General features: G+C 34.1%; 1 protein-coding gene across 3 annotated transcripts in view; it reads right to left on the bottom strand.

Annotated features, from left to right (window-relative positions):
* Rfc1 (replication factor C subunit 1) overlaps positions 1 to 22,611 on the bottom strand; it is a 108,072-nt gene that overhangs the window by 61,485 nt on the left and 23,976 nt on the right. For all 3 annotated transcript variants that reach the window (XR_013092144.2, XR_013092143.2, XM_076864456.2), the window contains exons 5-10: positions 8,792 to 9,024; positions 8,028 to 8,105; positions 7,257 to 7,334; positions 5,841 to 5,928; positions 3,692 to 3,966; positions 1,123 to 1,230 (exon numbers count right to left, since the gene is read on the bottom strand). Coding sequence is in view for 1 of the 3 variants with exons in the window: in XM_076864456.2 (XP_076720571.2) it covers positions 1,123 to 1,230; positions 3,692 to 3,966; positions 5,841 to 5,928; positions 7,257 to 7,334; positions 8,028 to 8,105; positions 8,792 to 9,024 (860 nt within the window). In the remaining 2 variants the exon portion in view is untranslated. The remainder of the gene's footprint in view (positions 1 to 1,122; positions 1,231 to 3,691; positions 3,967 to 5,840; positions 5,929 to 7,256; positions 7,335 to 8,027; positions 8,106 to 8,791; positions 9,025 to 22,611) is intronic.

Here is a 22,611-nt window from a genome sequence, read left to right on the forward strand (position 1 = left end):
AGGCCCCCTTCTCCTCCCGTTCAGTTCAACTCTCAGATAATATTAATCCCTTCAAATATTACCTAAGTGAATAATGCCCAAGTTTACGTCCAGTCTTGACTTCTGAGCTCCATTACTACATACATATTTGCCTATTCCGCATCTCTGCACAAACACTGAAAACAGCATGACCAGCAATGAACTCATCCGCATCTTTCTAAACTGTCTCTGCTCCAGTAGCACCAGTGTTCACCAAGTTGCTCATAACCAGGAGACCATCCTTATACTCACTCTTCCTCAGTTCCCTCTTCCAATTACCACCAAGTCCTGCAGATTTACCTCTTCCCTTGAAACCACTTCAGGTCTACCTTCACTGCTCCCTCAGACAGGCCTATCATTTCCTACCACAGCTCCTAACTGATCTTCCCCTTTCTATTCCTGCCTTGCCACAGCACCCCAGACTCAGCAGCCACAGTGCTATTTAACATATGCAATCTGGTCAAGTCAGTCCCCACTTACAACTCTTTTTCTTACATAGAAGCCTGAAACATGGTGCCCCCAAAGATATAGTCCCTCTCATTCCTTGGTCACTTTGCTATAACAGTATCAGTTTTCTTTTGCTTGTTCAAACGTGCCATGCAAGATCCTTCTCCTTCAAGCACATCACACATGCTGGCCCCTCTGACCAGATCACTATGCCATCACAACCCTGTGACACCTGTGAATCCCCTTCATTCTTAAAGTTCCCATGTTTAAATGCCATGTATTCTTCATGTCCCACCCAGGCCCTACTTCTTCTATTATATTAAGAGAACCCTGGATTTTTCCATCATGGCCATATAATTACAAATAAATAATAATCTATTTAATCTTTCTCCTTAAACTATAAGTGCATGAAGGCAAAGGCATTTGTCTTCTCACCAGTGTATTCTCAGAGTCTAGCCCTTCTCAGGCTACTTGTTATTTAAAGGAAATTTAAGTATCAGGCAGAGATTCATAATGTGAAAAAACATCACTAATTCATAAAGTTGGTGGCTTAGTTTTCTATTGTTAATTTTTCATTATTACTCTGCTACTGTAAGCATACTGAATGCACACATGGACCCACAAGGCAGAGGTGGCATATTCGCTCAATATTCTTACCTTTGGTATTTCTTTGGAGCCCAGAGCTTTGGGACCTTCTCGATTTAAGTAGCTTCGATAAGCTTGATAATTAGTTCGTTTCTTTTCAGAATCTTCTGGACTTACAGACTTTGGGAAGCAGAAAAGGAAACTGAATAAAGTCATGCAAAATTCATATAAAATTAAAAATACATACCTAGAAATAAACTTTAAGGACACTTCTGTGTTTTATCCTGAAAATAACAATTTGAGTTACGTAAGTACTCCAGGATGCCTGACTTACAAACCCCTGCATCGGCCCTTCTCAAAACAGTCTACTCTCTCTAAAGGCACATACCTCAGGGCAGATCCAGGGCATAAGCCAAGTTGCCAGTTCTAAGTAAGGAAATGGAAACTATTTTATTTTAGAAATTCATGTGGATTTTAAATTCTATTCCATGTTAAATCCATGATTATTTACAGAAAGATAAATTCTTTTACAATTAAATCTGTTAACCCAAGAAGATATCGTGTTTACCTATGGCCTTTGGGATAATTCAAAGAACACTCAAATTCTGTGTGCCACCATTATCCCTTCTGTGTTTAACCTCTCCTATCTAGCTCTCTCAAGAGCTCTTACCATTTTATTATAGCTCAGAATATCCTAGGGAATGGCTAGGATAGGTATACCTGAGGGGAGGGGAGGGTCCTAGGTTCTGATTTAAGAACCACTTACTAGACGGTCTTTATTGATTTTTTTACTTCCTATTTTACATTATTTTTAACTTATAAGCAATCCAAAATCCCTTTGAGAATAGAAAAAATATTTCTATATAAATAAGTGATATAACTAATAAAATAGTTAAGCTCATTTGGTTATGAGTTAAATAAGCCAGTATAGAATCTAACCCTACTTTTTAACAATGGCTCCACACATTGGTTATTAAACTATAGCTGCCCACACCACATGCCCTGGAAACCATATTTTTAACAAGCTTTACAAGGGAGTCCAATGCATACCAACATGGGAATGTTATTCATTTATAATATTAATTCACTGGGGAAAAAATCTGAAATATAAACAACTTATAAAATAACTTTGAAGCATACCCATTTACAAAGTTAGATTTATTTGAGATCAACTGAATTTACTAAACATTGATGTTCTCAAAACTACCAAGTAAAAGTTCTGAGTTCTAACTTTGAAAACTATCATAAAGAGTAACAGTTAAAAAAAAAAGTAATAATATCATTAAAAATTTCCTTTTATTTCATAAAAATACACATCCACTGTAAACTGAACATGTTTAGTGTGCCTGAAGAAAAACATTCATCTATCGGATAAGTATTTAGTGAAGAAAAATCTGAGACCAAAAAGTTAATTGCTCCTTTAAGCGTATTTATGAGCACTACCCACAAACAAAAGCATTTCAAAATCATCACCATTTCATGGTTTTGCACTAAAAAGCAATGATGATGAGCAGTTAAAATAGACAGTATTCTGCTTTTAATGATAAGTGCCTAGCATGAAGGAACAATGGTTTCTCATTATGAATCTAAAGTGTTCCAAATTGGAGATTCAAAAAAAACATTAGTTTCCCATATACATATGAAAAACTTTTGAAAAGCATTCATTATTTTACCATTTTTCCTTTGGAAATGATTTCAGTACTTCAACACTATCATATGAGAACAAAAAAGGAATAACTTCAGGACAAATACAAACAAAAATTCTTATAATTATACTAGCTACAACTTACACAGCACTTACTATATCCCAGGAACGGTCTAAGTGGTTTTACAGATTTAGTCATTGGGTACTATTATTATCTTGAAGTATAGAAGTAAAAGTATATTATTACTTTTTTTTTCAACCAGATCAAGGTCACAAATCTGCTCAGCGGTAGGGCTGGGATTGGAAACTTGCTCCAGAGCCTATGTTTGGAGCCACTATGTTGCACTGCTATTTTTGTCTTGAGTTCTCTGCCACTTAACTATGTGGTTAATCTTATAAAAGTTACTTAAATTCTTTCAGCCATTTCCTCACCTTTACAACTTGAATAATAAAAGAAAATATTTCACAGGGTTATTGTAAATATTATGAGATACCATATATAACATATTAGCAAAATATCTGATACATATTAACAATAAATACTGGCTAACTTAACTATAATTATGTAATAGTTTAAAATAAAATAGTACCTTCCGGAGATCAGACTCAGGGCCTGGCACATGCTACACATGCACTCTACCACTGAGTTACACCCATCACCACCCTTAAATAGTATCTTAAAAGATCTGTAATGATTGGAAGTTGAAAATAAAATCTGAAAGCAATCAAACTCAGATCAACACAAAGCCCCAAAATAAACTTTGTTTGGTACTGGGGATTTAACCCAGAGGCACTTTATCACTGAGCTATATTACTCAGGCCTTTTATTTTTATTTTGAGAGAGGGTCTCGCTAAGTTGATTAGGGTCTCACTAAATTGCTAAGGCTGCCCTCGAACTTGTGATCCTCCTGCTACATCTTCCCAAATTGCTGGGATTACAGGCATGCACCACTGAATCCAGCTAGCCGAGATACATACTGTTCAGAAAATTCATACCTCTTTTTTAGCTGGAGAACTTTTGGTTTTCTTAGGAGTTTTCTTCTCTCCTTTCAACTCATTGGCACTGTCTTTTCTTTTTGAGGCCACAGGCTCTGTTTCTTTATAGGAATTCTCTTCTTTTGCTTTCATAAGGGCCAACTTAGAACTGGCCTTTGGAGAAGAGGATTCTCCTGATGACTTGGAATGTTGCTGAGATTCTTTTGAGTTTTCACACTTAGTTGGCTTATTAGGACTATAGCTCTTTCTTGCATTTGAAAATTGTTCTGTTTTTACTAGGAAGAAAAGATTATGATTATTCTTTTTGGAAAACAACACCCAATATCAACATTCCATTTGTTCATTTGTTTTTTCTTTTCAATTGAATGATCTTAGTAGTACATAGTATAACACAGTAATTTCAAAACATTAATATTTTCATTTCTTAGCATATATGGCATATCTATTTTTAAAAATTAAACATTTACATATTGCTTCTTTAAATAACCAGTTCAAATTAAGAGATTTGTCTGTCATTTTAAATACAAACTACTCATTTCTGGCTATAATACTGTAAACAACATCACACAACAAATGTGCTCTGAAATTTACACAGAGAAACTTACTGACTAAAATATGCCACATAAAAATTCTATGGTTGGCAAGCTCAAAATTCGGAGGTGTGAAGACCAAAAGATACTTCATAAACAGATTTACTCATAGGATTAAGATCATCTATGCAGTAAATCCTCCACATCTGGGGGTCCCACATTCATACATTCAACCAATCATGAATCAAAAATATTTTCTAAAACTGTGTCAGGTGATTGTAGCTCATGGTAGAGCGCTTGCCTTGGATGCATGAGACACTGGGTTCGATCCTCAGCACCACATTAAATAAATTAAATAAAGATATTTTTTAAAAAAACTGTGTCAATAACACAGATGGACTAGACCTGTTTAATAAATATAAAACATTTAAAAATTGTGTCAATATTATGATATATGCATGTATAAATATACCACAGTGAATTCCACCTTTATGAATATCTATGAAACACCAATTAAAAATAATAGATAAATAAATAAGAGGAAGACCAATAGACTAGAGGAGGAAAATGGCGGAAAGGAGGAGGCAAGAGGTGGCCCAAGGGACTGAAATGGAGCAAATTAAATTACATGCAATGTATGATTATATCAAAATGAACCCAACTATTATGTATAACTATAATACACTAAGAAAAGCATTTAAAAAAAATTGTCTGTATAGAATGTACAGATATTGTCTTGTAATTATTCTCTAAACACTATATAATTATGTAGCATTCCCCTTGTGTTAAGTATTTTAAGTAATCTAGAGATTATTTAAAGTATACAGGAGGCTGTACATAAGTTATATGCAAATTCTATTCTATTATATATAAGGAACTTCAGCATCCAACGATTTTGGTATCCTCAGGGGTCCTGAAACCAATCCTCCACTAATAAAGAAAGATGATTACACTAGCAGTTGGTTTGATATCAAGGCCATTAAAGAATAAACCCCAAAACAATCAGTAGAAGACCTTCAGATGACCTGGACAACTGTAAGTCAACTCTAAAACTATAACATGAAAAGCTCAAAGCATTTAGTTGTTTTCATATACTGAAGTCCACATGTAATATATTGGAAATTAACAGGAAGCCAAGAGCCATAACACATTTATCATAACAGTCTTAGAGCAGATAGGCATACTCCACCAGCTAGTATCCAAAGAGCTCTCAAAATACAGATGATCCCTGACCTATGATGGTTCAACTGATTTTTCAGCTTTACTCTGTGCAAAAGCAATATGCATTAAGTAGAAAATGTACCTGAAATTTTGAATTTTGAGCTTTCCCTGAGTTAGAAATATGCAATAAGATACTTCCTCAAGAGGAAGCAGCTATAAAGTACAGTGTACTGTGTTGCTGAGCTATACTTTTGGAAAAGGGGTGTATTAAATGCATTTTCAAGTTATGATATTTTCAACTCTGTTAATTGGGATGTAACCCCACCATAAGTCCAGGAGCATCTGTAATAGTTTCATGAAATAATGTCTATCTAATACAATTATCAAAATGTTTAAGAGAATTCTAAGAATTCTCTTCTACAAAGATAAGCATTCTTACTTTCTTCTGCTAGTATTACCTTTATGAGGATATTTATGTTTTTCTGGTTTACTTAAATTGGCTTGGGCAGATGAAAACGTTTCTCCCTCTTCAGTGTTCTTTTGGGCCTAAACAGATTTAAAAAGTGTCGAGTGTGACAAATATAGGAACATTATTACCACAAAATTCATTGTGAATTAAAGTTTTACTTTTAAATTCAAGGGTCACCTTCCAAACTAGGAAAACACTACAGTAAACTGTCATTTACTTAATTACAACATTTCTACAGCAAATGAAGCATGTTTTCTAACCTCATTTTACAGATAAAATGAAGATAAGGAAACAGATGAAAGATTGTAAAAATACATCTATAAAACATTATTACGTTACATAACAACCTGCCAAACTGGAAATGGAAGCCTATGTTTGCTTCTTTTATTTCAACTCTCAAACTGTATTATGCAGTTCAAAACTAAAATGCATACCAAAATAAAATGAAAACACACTAAAGCTTAAAGAAAAATTAAAAAGCACTTTCTCAAAAGAGAAAAATATCCAATATCTCCACTGCTCCCTCAAAATTTCATTTTATAAATGGGATAATATAATATTTGTTATAATTTGAATATCCGTATGTATAAGGATATTGTACCAGGGATTGAGCCCAGGATCACTTAATCACTGAGCCACACCCTCAGTCCTTTTATTTTATTTTTTTATTTTGAGACAGAGTCTCAAATAAGTTACTTAAGACCTCACACTAAGTTGCTGAAGCTAGCTTTAAACTTGCAGTCCCTCTGCCTCAGTCTCCCAAGTCACTGAGATTACTGTGCCTGGCAAATAGTCAGATATTGGTACTGACAATTATACCGATTCATCAGAAATAAAACCAAAATGTGATTGATTAGAAATAAAGCTAATTTATTAAAGATCCAGTGCTTTTAAAAGAAAGAAAGAAAACATCATGAATAGTCCCAACCACTGAGGAGGTTAAGGCAGGGGGATTGTGAGTTTAAGGACAAGAGCACTAATTCTTACTTAAAAAAAATTTTTTTTGATGCCAAAAATATACTGATTAATAATAAGATTATTATATAATCTTATTATTAAGATTGCCCTAATATAGATCTTAAAGTTAGCTTAAAAACAGCAAAATTAAGCTTGCTGAAGAGACAGTGATTAAAATTAAAGTTACTAAATTTATGTCCTATTAGCATTATTCCCTGAACAAATACATAAAAGCCCCCTGTAAAGATTCTGGATTTTTGTGTTCTTGCACTCTTCTTTTAGGAAGAACAAATTTTCCAATGAGTTTCTCCAAAAACATTTTTATAAATTATAAAAATTTAGCTTCTTTCTGGAAAAGTCACTCATGGCTATATCTCCAGAGCCTAGAATATACACAACACTGATCTATAGTGTATATTCAGAATGCAAACAGCCCATTATAATGCACCTTTTTGGTCTTGGGTTCCTCATCCAACATGGCTAACGTTCTGGCGAACTCTTCATCTTCATGCAATTGCCTCTCCAGCTGTAAAAACAATCAACATACTGAGATGCTTGTGTTCTTTTGTATTTGAAAGCACAGAGTAAATGCCTAATAAATGTTGAATGAATGTAAGTGTTTGGAGGTCAAAAGAGAACTCTGTACTGGAGACAGATTTAGGGGTCATCAGCATAAAATAATAATTACAAACACAGGAATGGATGAGATTGCTCATAGTAAAAACAGGAGACATGAGCAAATTAAGTTATTTGAAATATATTAAAGGAGCTTCCCACTAAAGAACTCTTAAGAGCCAGGCAGTGGCATATGCCTTTAATCCCTGTGACTTGGGAGGCTGAGGCAGGAGGATCACGAGTTCAAAGCCAGCCTCAGCAAAAACAAGGCACTAAAGAACTCAGTGAGACCCTATCTCTCAATAAAACAAAAAAAGGGCTGGGGATGTGGCTCAGTGGTCAAGTGCCCTTGAATTCGATCCCCATACTCCCCCAGCCAAAAAAAAAACTCTAAGGATAAATCTTAAAGTAAAATTATCCCTTGGTCTCATAATTTATCTTTTATAGATATTTAGAGTTTCATATGTTAGATTTTAACTTACTTTACACATAATCTCCAATAAAGCTCAATTCAAAACTAAACTAGAACTATCTTGACTGTTTGCCTAGCTACGGCACATCAAAACATCAAGTTATTAATGATACCTAAGTAAAATGCCAATACCTCTGCATCTTCATCAAGTTGCAATTGCTTGGCGATGACTTCATCATTTAATATGGAATCATTTGTATTCTGTGAAGGCTATGTTTCAAAGAAAATTAAACAGTATCAGCATAAAACAAGTTAAAAATAAGGTGTTTTTTCTTGACTATAATAGCTGATTAAACACACCAATGAGATAAGTATATCAGTAATAGTTGTAACCCACACCAGCCAAAATGTCAACTTTACTGGCAAATCAACATAAGAATGATCACATTGTCCCATGGAAGCACTAATATGAAATCAACAAACACACACTACTGGGCAGGTTAATTTAACTCAGGAGGCTGCTTTGACTAAGTTATAATTTCTATACAGCCAGAAAAAGATGAATCTAACTCCAGTAGAGAAGGTCAAATATAGCATATTCATAAGGGATGTATTTATGACTTCATTTGGGAACAAATCTATTATCTAATTTTGTCTGGTTGAAGTCACAAGTAAAATGAGTTTGTATTATGAGAACACAATTTAAATTCTAAGAACTATAACTTTTTCTAATAGTCTTCATACCTTTTTCCTGTTTTGAAGTATAAAGAAAAATTATGTAGTATCTTATTTCTTTGTCCTCTAAAATGAGGGCAACACATTTTATCCTAATCACAGGAAAATTGTCTTCATTAATAAAACATGCTGACCCATTTATAACATCCTAATTTCTCCTCTTATTAACATCAGTACATGGCTATCATCTGAAAATTCTTTCTTGCATGTGGAACACTCACTTGTTTTCTTTTGCTTGCTACCATCTTCTTATCCGATCTTTGGACACTTCCAGTTCCAAAATAATCAAGCACTGAGGTTGGTGTAAGTTTTATTGGTGATAAAGGCTTATTCTTGGTCTTAGTGTTTTCTTCATTCTTTTTCATGTTTGATGTTCCAAGATAACTATTTGTAGATCTTCCATTTTCTTTTGATTTAGAGGCTGCTTTCTTACACATAAAGTCGTCATCTTCATCTTACATGGAATATAACCAAATATTTTTTGATAAATATCAATTTCTAAATTATATAAGGCAACTACTTCTACCAGCTTTAGAAAAAGTACAAAAAAAGCTTTGGGAATGCTAGTAATTCTTTTTCCTTTCCATCTCCTGAACTCAACAGTCACCCCCCTGCATTTACTACTGCCAGGCCTGTAATACACCAACCCAACTACACAAATATTTACTGAGCACCCATTATATGCCAGGTACTGATGACACAAGAGTGAATTAAAAAAAAAAAAACCTGCACTCATGCAACTTCAAGTCTACAAGCGAAAACAGATAACAAATATGTACTGTTGAGTTATATGTGCTATGAAGAAAAAACAGAAGTGGGGTGTAGATCAATGGTAGAGTACTTACCTAGCACATGTGAAGCCCTGGGTTCACTCCCCACCAATGAAAAACATTTTAAATTAAAAAAAAAAAAAGAAAAGTGATGAAGGATGCTCTTTTAGAGAGTAATCGGGGAAAGTCTCTCTGATAAGCGAACTTTCACAGAACCCTAAAATACAGATACGACCAGTAAGAAGGCTCAGACAACGAAAACTACAAGTGCAAAAGCTTAAAGTAAGTGTGCTTTGAGGTCAATGTGGCCTCAGCACAATAAGAGGGTATGTGCTGCAAGAATCCAGGTGAAAGAGAGAGAAGCCAAATCCTGCAGACTTTCTAGGTCACACAAAGAATTTCAGATTTTTCTATAAAATGAGAATCAACTACAGAACTCCAAGCAGAGAATTCCAACTTAAGTCACATCCTTTGGAGAAGACACTGTACAAGGTTGAAAGGAAAGCAAGGAGATAACTTAGGAAGCTATGGTAGCTCCAAACAAGATGCTGTGTACAGTGGGTTTGCAGACATGGTGAGGAGTTATCAAATTCTAGCTATATATTAAAGGTGTACTATTTTACCAATATCTAACCATTCATTTAAGACTTTAAAATGTTGCTATATTTTATATTTTTAAAAAATTCCCATTAAAAATTGGTCTTAAGTGTCTTTTTAGGACTGGGTATATAGTTCAGTGATCAAGCACTTGCTTAGCATGTACAAGGCCATGGGTTCCATCCCTAGCACAACAAAATAATTTCTATATATTCATAAGGCTTAGATAGCTAGAAACCCTAAAAATGTACTTCAAAGGGGCCTCAACAAGTTTTAACTGGTTCAGTGACTCACAAAAGAAAAGTCTTTTCAATTTGGTCTATTAACAAAAGAAAATTTTTAAAAAAATCTAAAAGATGACCATGAAGATTTAGATCGAGGGAACAGGAAGGTTTCCTTTATAAACTCAGTATGCAAAACCACATGAGTGGGTCTTACTTCCTCTCAAGGGCTCACTCATTTGACTACCAATATTTGTTAAGGCCATATGATCCAGGAGCTGGGCTATTCCTAATTGGTTCCCACCAAAAAATGAAAGTAATCAATGCTATGTTAAAAGGGAAGAAGGGAGGAGATTTAGCCTTACTTTCTATAAATATATTAAATTGAAATTATAAACTTTACAACATGTAACTTAGAGGTTCCTGATTACAAATATAGCAAGTAATCCACTATTTAAAGCAAGAGGAGAGATCTCTAAGGATGCCCATACCATTCACTATAGGCTCATTTTCTCTACTAACTGGCAGCTCACCCAACCCTTCAAGGGCCTCCAATGAGCACAGATATGTTTATTAGATGGCTTTACATTCTTGGCTATGACCAACTAGGCCAGCCGTGGGCACCTGATCAAGTGGGGCCCGTGATCAGTCGGGTTTATTCCTGCACTCCACGAAACAGGTTAAAGGCCTCCTAACAAATTCCCCATCTTGTTTACTCCAAGCTAGTTTATTTTTATTTTTTTTAACTTACCTGAAACAGAACAATTCTAATTAAAGCACACTTGCTTAACTTTAGTAAAGTCAAACTACCTTTGAGCTTAAAAATTTATCCATAAACCTTTCTAAAGCACATCCAGGGCTTGATACACTTAAATTTCAGTTCGACCATGTTAACAAGAGTCAGCAGACAAGTCAGTCACTCATTCATCTATCCTCTCATTCTCTGCCTATTTGCCAGGTAAAGGAAAGGGGTCTGATTCACAGAGGTTTGGAAAGGCTGGGCAATATTATCACCATTCCACTTAAGTAAATAGCCACGTGAATCACCCATAGTAAGTCTGATGACCACCGAGAATATAATCTAAAATACCTTTTGTTTTCTCTAAAATAACAATGAATTATTATAAAAATTCAAATATTTTATGATTGAGAGCTATTTTACATGCACATCTACACTCAATTAAGCTAGAGCATAACCAATCAGTAGCACACAACAACATATTACTCTCTACAGTCACATGTCACTTAATAACAGAAATATTTTCTGGGAAAAGCATCATTAGTTGATTGCACTGGTTGTGCAAACATCATAGGGTATCCTTATACAAACCTACATTATACAGCCTACTACACACGTAGTCATATGGTACATATATATGGTATAGCCATGATGAATAAAACATACAAAATTAAATAAAACATAAGATAAAATGATACAGTAAAAAACATGGTAAACAGGATGCTGCTATTGAAACATGTGATAGTAAACTTTAATTTTTGAAAGTGAAACGAGTACATTCTAAACAATAAAAATATAGTAAATATATAAACCAGCAACACAGGTATTTATTAAAATATATTCTGTACTATACATATTGTATGTGCTATGGTTCTGTACGACTTTGCAGTGCTTTAGGTTTCTTTACAGCACCATCACCACAAACATGGACAACACAGTACACCATGACCTTAAATCAGGTGCAATGTCACCAGGTAATAAGAATTTTTCAGCTCCATTATAATTTATGGGGCCCCTGTTGTATATGCTGTTTATCATTGAAACATTCTGTTATGCAGTATGTGACTATATCCTACTTAGCAAGCCAAAAAAATATGCAAAATAGCTTTAAAAATTTAAACCAAGAAGAGCATTGCTTATATCCTGGCTTTAATAAAGAAAGGAAGAAAAAAAGGGCAGGAGGAAAAAGGAGGGGAGTGGGAGGAAAAAGGAAAGGGGAAAAGAGCAAGGGAAGGCAGACTAGAACCTTCCAAGTACAGAAAATCAAAACATCAACTTAGGCAATACCTGCCAAATTAAAAGCATAACCAGTGTATGTAAGATAAGACTTCTAATCTTATCTTAAGTTTAATCATGTTTATATGCTTCAAGCATGCTAGGCAAGCACTCTACCACTGAGCCACATCCTCAGCTCATATTTATTTGCTTTAAGTTCAACAACCACAGGAGGGAGGGGAGAGGCAGGAGGGAGTCCCTTAATGGAGAAGAAACAAAAATTAAATTGTCTGTGAAATGACAGTGGCTATTCTAGCTTTACACCCACATTAAATACATCAAGAACAGCTGGGCACAGTGGCACACACCTATAATCCCAGCTATTTGGGAGACTGAGGCAGTAGGATCGCATGTTCTAGACCAGCCTCAGCAATTCAGCAAGACCCTGTCTCAAAATAAAATTTTTAGAAAGGCTGGGGATATAGCCCAGTGGTAGAGTGCTCCTGAGTTCAATCTCCAGTACCACCAAAAAAATAAAACCCAAAACACTAACATTCCATTTCAACTACACCTCAATTTGCTCACAAGTAGTATGACAGAAAACACCAGAACTGAGTGGATAAGGTCAACTACTATGGGAACAGACTATGGGCAAGAAAAGATGAAGAAATTAGGGGACTAATATAAGACAGGCAAGCAAAATGGCCTCACCGTAATAATGGCAGTACAGATTGAGAGAGGAATGAGTATTGTTTATAATATGGGAAAACAAATAGCCTAAATACCTATTCAAAAGTTCAACCATGTGATGGAATTCTATGCAGCAATAAAATATCTTAATGTAGATCCATATTTATTGATATAAAGATATCCATGGGGCTGGGGTTGTGGCTCAGTGGTAGAGTACTTGCCTTGCATGTGGTGAGGAACTGCGTTTATACTCAGTACCACATAAAAACAAATAAAACAAAATAAAGGTATGGTGTCCATCCACAATTTAAAAAATATTTCTTAAAAAGATATCCATGTCAGGGCTGAGGATGTAACCTAGTGGTTAGAGTGCTCACCTAACATAAGTGAGCCCTGGCTTCAAACTCCCAGCACTGGGAAGGGGAAAAAAAAAAAAAACAACTTGGAAGAACATATCTTTAACCTTAAATTAATTCATATCCTTTAGTGTAGTATTCTTGGAGATATTAGAAGTGTGGAAAAATATATATTACAAATATATTCATCAGGGATCCGAATGTAGCCCAAGGGTAGAGCACTTGCCTAGCATGCACAAGCCCTGGGTTTGATCCCCAGGCACACTCTTAGGAACGAACAGTGTAGGCAATCAAAATAATCAAAACTGGGGAAAGGTTTAAATAAATTGTGGTCTAACCAGTCAATGGACTCATGCAGCTGTTAAAGATCAAGCCAAAATTTCAAGATTCAAAAAACTGATGACAACAGTTTTAAAAAAAAAGCAGAATGCATCAGTTCTTTTTCATTAGTCCTAACATTCTAGGTCTTACACCAGCTTAAAAGGAGGGCTTCTTCATGAGCCTCCCCTGCTAGTAACCTTTACAAGAATGAAAAGCAAAGAGCTACTTTCTGAATACATGGGTTTAAACTTAAGAAATGTCTTCAAGCTACAGGTCCCAAAAAATGCACTATTCCTAACACAGACACAGTTTTATAAACATTTTCATAATTTTTCAATAAGAAAGTAAATCACACATGGATCTCCAAGAAAAAATCATGGAAGTGAAATTTCAAGTATATTTTCGCTATATTAAGCAAAAATTACATACAAGTCCCACAAAATAAGTAGCTTTCTAGACCCCTTGGAAAGTAGGAGGAATTCTGGGGAATGAAGTTATAAAAGAGAAGAGGCAATTCTCAAGGACAACTCTCTTGCTTTGACACTTTTTCAATGCCTCTTGATTTGTGTTCTTTCCCACACTCCTTACAGTTGTGGGAGTGATTAACAACAAAAGGAAATTCATGATCCTAAGAAAAGTGATATTTGTGACAAACTATAAGGGTTTCACAACTAGAGTACGCTCTGTCATGAATATCTGAAGGATCCTGTCATGTGGCTTTGATGAAACCAGAAAATCTGAAAAAAGAGCAGTCCTACTGTCTACACACATGATGACTGTTGAACAGGTTGTCTTAGAGCTCCTTAGACCTCAGTATTCCAGGGTTACACCAATATATTATGGAGAAAAAAGGCAGAAAAGGCCAAGGATGCAACCAGCTGCTTGCAAAGACACAGTCATTTAACAGATGTTGCTGTGATCATCTCACATAAAATCAATATTTGACAATCCAACACATTGTGTAGAGATGAAACATTCCTCTTTTTTCACATTTACCATTTGCTAACAAACCTAAATTTGTTTCTGCTTTGTCAGAAGCCAAAGGCAAACTATGTTCTCATCTCCCCAGAAACTTACAATAAAATAATGATAAATAGATCTAAGTCAAATTTCTGAGAACTAGGTGAAAATCATGGGCAACTGAACACTTAAAACTTCCCTCCAGGATATCTGTTTCCTTATGAAAACACCATTTATTTTCATTAAAGACAACATAAACTCAAATGTGGTAACAACAACCAAGTAAACTAGCATTATCTTACACACAGCAGAGGAACTGCCTGGAAGAGAAGATTGCTTTGCCACTCTGAATTAGATACATTCATTTATTTAGACAGATAACAAATAAAAGAAAAAGAGAATAATGTGCAGGTCCATATGAAAATCTATTTACAAACCAAAAAGAAAAAAAAAATCTCATCTGGAGTTCATACTGCTCTGAATATGACCTTTCCAAATGGATCTCTGAATATCCTAATTCTGACTTTCTTTCCTTTGGTCTGGAACACATCAAAACCAAAAATGGAGAGATCTCATTATAGAAATTAACAATAATTTACTCAGCAACAACTCAAAAACTAAAAAGAGGACCTAGACATTTAAAACCTGTGTCTATGAAGTTCCTTTTCAATACTTCTTTGAGTTAAAACCCTAAACTGTCCTTTTGGTTTTGGAGCTAGAGAAAGGTTCATACATTTGTCCAGCCACCAGTAAGTATTCATTAATTAAGTAGAAGAGAAACTATACATAAGTTCTTTGTCTGTTTATGTGGTGAAACATTCTATACATATCACTGTAATAAAACTTCTGAGACTGTTCATCTTTAATCAAGAAACCAGATTTCATGATTTCATTACCAATGAATCCTCTTAGAATCAAATGGAATCCATTATACTTTTTAAAAACTTTTTATAATTTGTGGAGTCTTGTAAGGTAGTTAAGGAATAATAACAGAAAAATTGTATGAGCTTGAAATATGATGTTATCCACCACACAGGTATCAAGCCCACTGGATCTCACAGAAAAAGTAAAAAGAGGGAGCACACCTGAACATCTGGCCAAAGTACATGACCCAAAACGTCTTACAATTCAAAGTCTTCAAAACAAACAACAGAAGGAACCCTTACTGGCCAGAGTTAAGGCAGTGATTCTGCAATGCAACTCCCCACACACAAGAGGAGGAAGGGAACAGTGCTGGGCTCAGTATTAGGGCAAAGTATAAATCACCTGCATGTTACTTTGATAAAGACAGCCAGGCACTGTGGCACATGCCTGTAATCCCAGCAACTGGGGAGGCTGAGACAAGAGGATTGCAACTTAGCAAGGTCCTAAGAACTTAGCAAGATCCTGTCCCAAAATAAGAAATACCAGGACAGGGGATGTGGCTCTGTGGTAAATCACCCCTGGGTTTAACCTACAGTACCAAAAAAAAAAAAAAAAAAAAAATTCTGTCCCTTAAAACAAGCTTAATAATTTTGCCAATGATTAAGAAAGAAATTAAAAGATAAATCTATCAAATATATAGAGGTTGTTTTGGGTCATAGCTCAGTAGTAGAAAGCTTACCTAACACACTCAAGACCCTGGATTCAATCTCCAGCATCTCACAGAACAACAACAACAATATATGCAGAAGATGTGAAATCACATTACAGAAAAAAATGTAAGTAGATGAGGGACATTCAAAGATATACTAGATTCTTCCACCGTGAAACTTGTGCAACCTTAGATTAAAAATTGCTTCTCTAAGAACATGTTTTCTCAATCAGCCTTAATATTAGGTAGTTTCAAAGATAAAATTAGAAAAATATGAAAAATGGGCTATACAATAAATTCTATTCTATTCCATGAAGGCATTAAAAAGCATTTGAAAAAAGTTATAGATCGACATACATAGTATTTAAAATTCCCCCGTCTTTCAGTCTGAAGACACAAATTTCAAATAAAATAATAGGTTCCTATGTAAAAGATAACTGTAATTAAAATACAAGTAACAATCTAATCTGATATAAATCTGTGAAAGTTTATGAACTAAAATTTTAAATTAGACTCTCAAAACGTATAATGGAAAAAACTATAAAATAGAACTACTAATTTATAAACTATGTATTATTCTTTCTAGTACACATACACAATACTAAATTTCCGTGTCAAATCTTACCAAAACTTTTCACACTTAGCTCAAATTCCCTCTACCCCAGGAAATATTTTCTAAACTTCCGAAAATTTAAATTACCTCACTCATGCCTGAAAATCCTTCCAAGATATTTCTATCACGTTAATTTTCCCCCCATAACTTTTATGTAAAAGTATTATCTCCCCAATAGACTTTTAAAAAATATTTACTTTTTACTTGTAGTTGGATACAATACCTTTATTTTATTTATTTTTATGTGGTGCTGAGAATCGAACACAGGGCCTTGCACTTGCTAGGTGAGCACTCTACCACTGAGCCACAACCCCAGCTCCACCAATAGACTTTAATAGTGTAGTTTAATCCAGAATACAATTATGCATACAGTGTATACATCACTTTTATTTAATAAATAAATTAGTAATAATTTAATATTATTAAATAAATGTATTGGTCATTCCACAATGTATATATTTATGTGTGTATATATATCCAAACATCACTTTGTAACTGACATATAATTATTATTTGTCATTATTATTTAGAATTGAAAATATATGATATGCAATATATTTGAATTTTAATTTTTAAAAAAATTTTAAGTATTGAAATTTAATATTAAAAAAACAGATAACACAATAAGGATACAAAACCTGGAATCAGCCCAGAAACTAAGAAGATAAAAATGTAATACAGTTAGTTGATTCTAGAAAAAAATTAAGGAGAAACTGAAAACTGGAAAAAAAAAAAAAGCTAACTTAATAGCAGCCCATGGCTTTGTTTTGTTTTTTTAATTTTTCAGGAGTGTTTTGACCTATCAGATAAATAGGAGTCGAAAGGAAAAGGAAAATGGTTGGGGCAGAAGGACCCTAATAAAAACACTATGCCCAGAGCATAGCTTTATGAAAATAAACCCTGTGCTATTACTCATAATACAGGTAGATAAGCTACACTCTTAAAAATGCTACATAGCTTCAAGAAACACTACTCCTTTTAAAGTGGTCATATTCTTTGTGAACTGCCAATTCATAAAGTAATGAAGCACAAACAGGCTCACATCAACAATACAATATCCAAAAAAGGAAGAGAAAGAAAAATTGAACTCGTACTATTAAATTCTATGCAGAAGTTTAAAAGAATGAGACAGGGATCTTTTAAAATTGAAAGAGGTAGACTGAGGAAGGGGGCAGGAGGAACAGGAAAAGGGAGAAGAGGAAGGGAGGAAGGGCAGACTAAGACATTAAATTATGAAAAAGCAAGCTCCAGAAATCTTACAGTAAGACACTACTCAAATAAGTAAATATGCATATATACATACAAGTACAAGTGTGTTAAATATAGCTATGTAAAGCAAAGGAGTTACATGAGGGAAATGGAACATATACTCATTTGATTTAAAACCATGTTAAACTAAATACTTCATCCATCCTCAAAAATTCTCAGCTCAGTTTCTTTTATAATCTTAGTGTATAAATTAATATTAATCTTTAGCAATAATCAAACAATATACAGTTCTTGGTTTCTTCTCCACTTTCTGCCTCAAAACATCTAGGTTTCTCTGAAAACATGTCTAAAAGGCTCCCTATCATACACAGAATTTATACCCATTTGTTCATACATAAACTATGTCTGAAAATTAGCAAAAAAATACTATAGGAACCTCCAGTAATATTTTCTGCTCTGTTTTACCAAATCGTAGGTCACTGGTGTTACACAGTAACCCAGAGAACAAAACAACACCAATTTTTTTTTTCCTCACTTAACACCCACCAAATAATTATAACATAAAGAGTACTAACTGCCTCTGGGATTATGAGCTCAATAAAATTAGCAGTCATAAACAATTCTTGAGAGAGGAAAACCCCCACCTTTTTGGATCAAACAGTGGCCCAATGAAACTGCATATTGAAAGGTCATCTTTACCAAACAAAACTCAAGGCCTCTCACTTCATTAAACAGCTGAAGGTAAATATATTTACCCAGTACAACAAGTATTTGGGTTTTTACCAACCCAGAAGAACATTTTACTAGTCAATGGTTAGCTATGAAAAGATTTACAAGCAATTTTTTCCTTTTCCTATAACATGGAAAATTAATGTAGTTAAATTAGTCTTTAAAAAAAAATCAATAAATCCTAGAAAACAGATTTAATCAAAGAGATGATCAAAAATATTTGTCATCAAGTTAATGGTAAACCTAAATGCCTGTATAATAATATGGTCTAAAAGGCTATATAATAATATAAACAAAAATATTTGAAATCTACATTATTCCTAAATCTGTTTTGCACTGTTTAGAAAATTATGTAAAAGAAATAAAATGTAAGCCACATATGTGATTTTAAATAGTCTCATAGCCACATTTAAAAAGTAAAAAGTAAAGTTAATTTTACCAATGGTTTACTTAATCAATATATCCAAATTGTTATCATTTCAACATGGGATGAATACCAAAAAGCCAGTAAGATAGTTTACCTTTTTGTAGGAAGTCTTTGAAATCTTTTTTTAATTTAAAAATTTATTAAATTTTAAATTTATTAAATTTTATTGTGTATAGTTAAGGTATACAAAAATTATGTGATTCATACAGTCAGTAAAATGGATTTTACAGTGAAGCAAATTAACATATCTATCATCTCACATAGTTAGCCATTTTTCTTGGTCTGTTTTTGTGGTAAGAGCAACAAAAATCTACTCGTTCGGTAGTAATACCAAATACAATTTGATTAGCTGAGTTCTGTTTTATGCATCAGATTTCTAGACTTTGTTCATAGTACACATCTGCTACTTTGTAACTTCTGACCTGTATCTCCCCATTTTCCCCCTCTGCCCTCTTGGTAATTGCTGTTTTATTCACTCTGGGAAATCATGCAATATTTTTCTTTATGCACATGATTTATTTCACTTAGCATGTCCTCCAAGTGGCATATGCCCATATCACCTTCTTGCAAAGAAGGCTGAATATTCCATTGTATACATATATACAATTTCTTTATCTGTTACAGCATAGTTTGTTTCCATGTCTTGGCTATCATGCATAATGCTTTAACAAATGTGGGATTGCAGATATCTTTACAAGGTGATGATTTCATTCCCTTTGGATATATGTCCAGAAGAATGATTGCTGAGCTAACTGGTAGTAATATTTTTAATTTCTTTAGCAATTCCCAAACTGTTTTCCATAAAAATTGTACCAATCTATATTCCTACCAATAATGTAAATGAATTCCCTTTTCTACACACTCCTGACATTTTTATTTCTTAACTTTTAGATAATAACTACGTTAACAGGTAGGAAATGATATCTCACAGTGGTTTTGCATTTCCTTAATGATTAATGTTGTTGAGTACCTTCATAATCAGTTGACCATTCTTAGTATTCTTTGGAGAAATGTCTAGTAAGGTCCTTTGCTCATTTTTTTAATTGGGTTATTTGCTGTTCTATTATTAAGATGTATGAGTTCTTTATAAATTTTAGATATTTAACATTTATATATGTGGCTTGCAAACATTTTTTCCAATCAGTTAAGTTGGCTTTTCGTTTTGCTGATTATTTCCTTTGCTGTGTGACGTCTGTATTTAACTCTCACAACACACACAATTGAGGCTAATCACATTTCAAGTGATCAAGAGTCACATGTAACTAGTAGATGCCATATTGAACAGTGCCCATCTATAACAAAAGTGAGTCAAAGACCATTTCCAAAGTTCTAAAACACAATTACATAATCAACAGAAAACACTAAGTACCTAAACAAAAGTAGAATCTGCCTTTAAAGGTAAACATAGACATAGGTTTATGAATAAAGTCAAAACATATTCAGAATTTATTATGTGTCAGTCCCTATTTTTAAGTACTTTTCAGGTATTAATCAATTGATATAAGGCCACTCACTGATGTAGGTACTAGTAACATCCCCCTTTTACATATCTAGAAACAAAGACAACATAAAATAGGTAAAGATTTAAGCAAGATAGCCCAACACAGTGATGCACCCTGGAATACCAGCAGCTTGGGAGGCTGAGACAGGAGGATCACAAATTCAAGGTCTGTCTCAGCAATTTAGTGATACCCTAAGCAACTTAGTGAGACTCTATCTCAAAATAAAAAATAAAAAGGGCCAAGAATGTGGCTCAGTAGTACATAGCCCCTGGGTTAAATCCCCAGTACCAAAAAAGAAAAAAAAAAATTTAACCAAGGCTATGCTATACTACAAGAAAAACATCAAAGGTTGAGTTTTTTAAATAAGAATAAAAAAGATGAGCATAAAATAAAAGATACAGTATGGAATAGTAAACAAAAACTATATTTTGGAACTAACAGATTTTTATAACCAAATTATGTTATATAATACTTTTTCATAAGATGCTTCAAACTCTAAATAAATTATGTTATTTTAGATTAGAATTTGTAATTTTTTTTTAAATAGGGTGTAACTGAGTTGGTTAGGCCTCACTTTTTTTTTTAATTTTTTTTTAATATTTATTTTTTAAGTTTTCAGCAGACACACCACCTTTGTTTTATATGTGGTGCTGAGGATCGAACCCGGGCCGCACGCATTCCAGGCGAGCGCACTACCGCTTGAGCCACATCCCCAGCCCCTAGAATTTGTATTTTTAAGCTCTTATTACCACAAACATTTCATTTAACTTTAACTAGTAATGTAAAATGAATATGTTTAACATCTAGTATTGAAAATTAGTTCTAGCTTAAAGAAAAAATAAAGAATTGTTTTAAGATCATGGATTTTCAAGTAATTTGTTAGGCTCAAGAATTGTACTTTTCTTTTTTGAAACCCTTATTTTATGCCTGATCGGATTATGCTAATTTACTATGGACTTTTTAATAGTCTCAATCTCATTCACTTATCATTTCAAAGAACAAAAAGTACAAGCCAGGCAAGGTGGCAATGGCGCAGGCCTATAATCCCAGCAGCTCAAGAGGCTGACAGTAGAAGATCAAGAGTTCAAAGCCAACCTCAGCGAAGGCAGCCACGGCAGGGTGACATGTTAAGCAACTCAGTGAGACCTGTCTCTAAAAAAAAATACAAAAAAGTAGGGCTGGGGATGTAGCTCAATGGGTGAGTGCCCCTGAGTTCAATCCCCAGTAACCCCCACCCTGTTCCCCCCAAAAAAGAACAAGAAGATAAAGGCAGGCAAGAATAGAGCTAGTTTCTTTCCTATATTTCAGTTCTAAGGAAAAAATAGAAAGCTGTATAATAATAAACATCACATTAGATGGGTACAATGTACCCCAAAACTTTACCCTACAACAAGTAGATAATGCTTACTTATAAAATGATACAAACATTACCTAATGGTCATAAAATGTTCAGATAAAATGCTAGACATCTCTTCAGAATACACATTCAAAAATTCCTCTACTGAAAAACAGTCCTGTGTTAAAGAAAATCTCTGATCAACCCTTAAACTGTCTGACCCCTTTTGTGTACTTAAAAATCACAAGATAACACTAGTCTGATCCACAGTTGAAGGCCATGGCAGTTTACACACTGCTATTTCAGGGTGCTACTGCAAAGCCTGATCACACCACATTCAGTTACATAACAAACCTACTGCCATTTGTTTTCATTATCCCAGCCACACACTCAAAACTTCACAAAGGTGGCCAGATCAGAAGGGGAGGGGGGCCTTAAAAAAATAGACCTCATTTATACAATGTGTCTGAGCAAATTTAGCAACAGGAAAAGGTTAGAAGTTCCAATCTGCCTCTGTCATAACAAAAAAATACATCAGTTTGCTAAAAATGTTTCAAAAATATGTTCACATCATTTACATTCTGCCTTTGATCAATTTGAACAATTTCATCAATAAATGCCTCATATAATGTTCACGTGTATGCTTTTTTTTAGGTTTTTTTTTTTTTTTTTTTTTACCTTATGACTGCCTAGCAGTAAAAGTGTCAGGTACTAGGCTTGACTCTTACATATAGATCATCTCATGTTATTCTGGTTAGAGTCTCCTCTAGGAGTTAAAAATAC

Source organism: Callospermophilus lateralis, chromosome 8 (assembly GCF_048772815.1).
Source record: "Callospermophilus lateralis isolate mCalLat2 chromosome 8, mCalLat2.hap1, whole genome shotgun sequence".
Lineage (NCBI taxonomy): Eukaryota > Metazoa > Chordata > Mammalia > Rodentia > Sciuridae > Callospermophilus > Callospermophilus lateralis.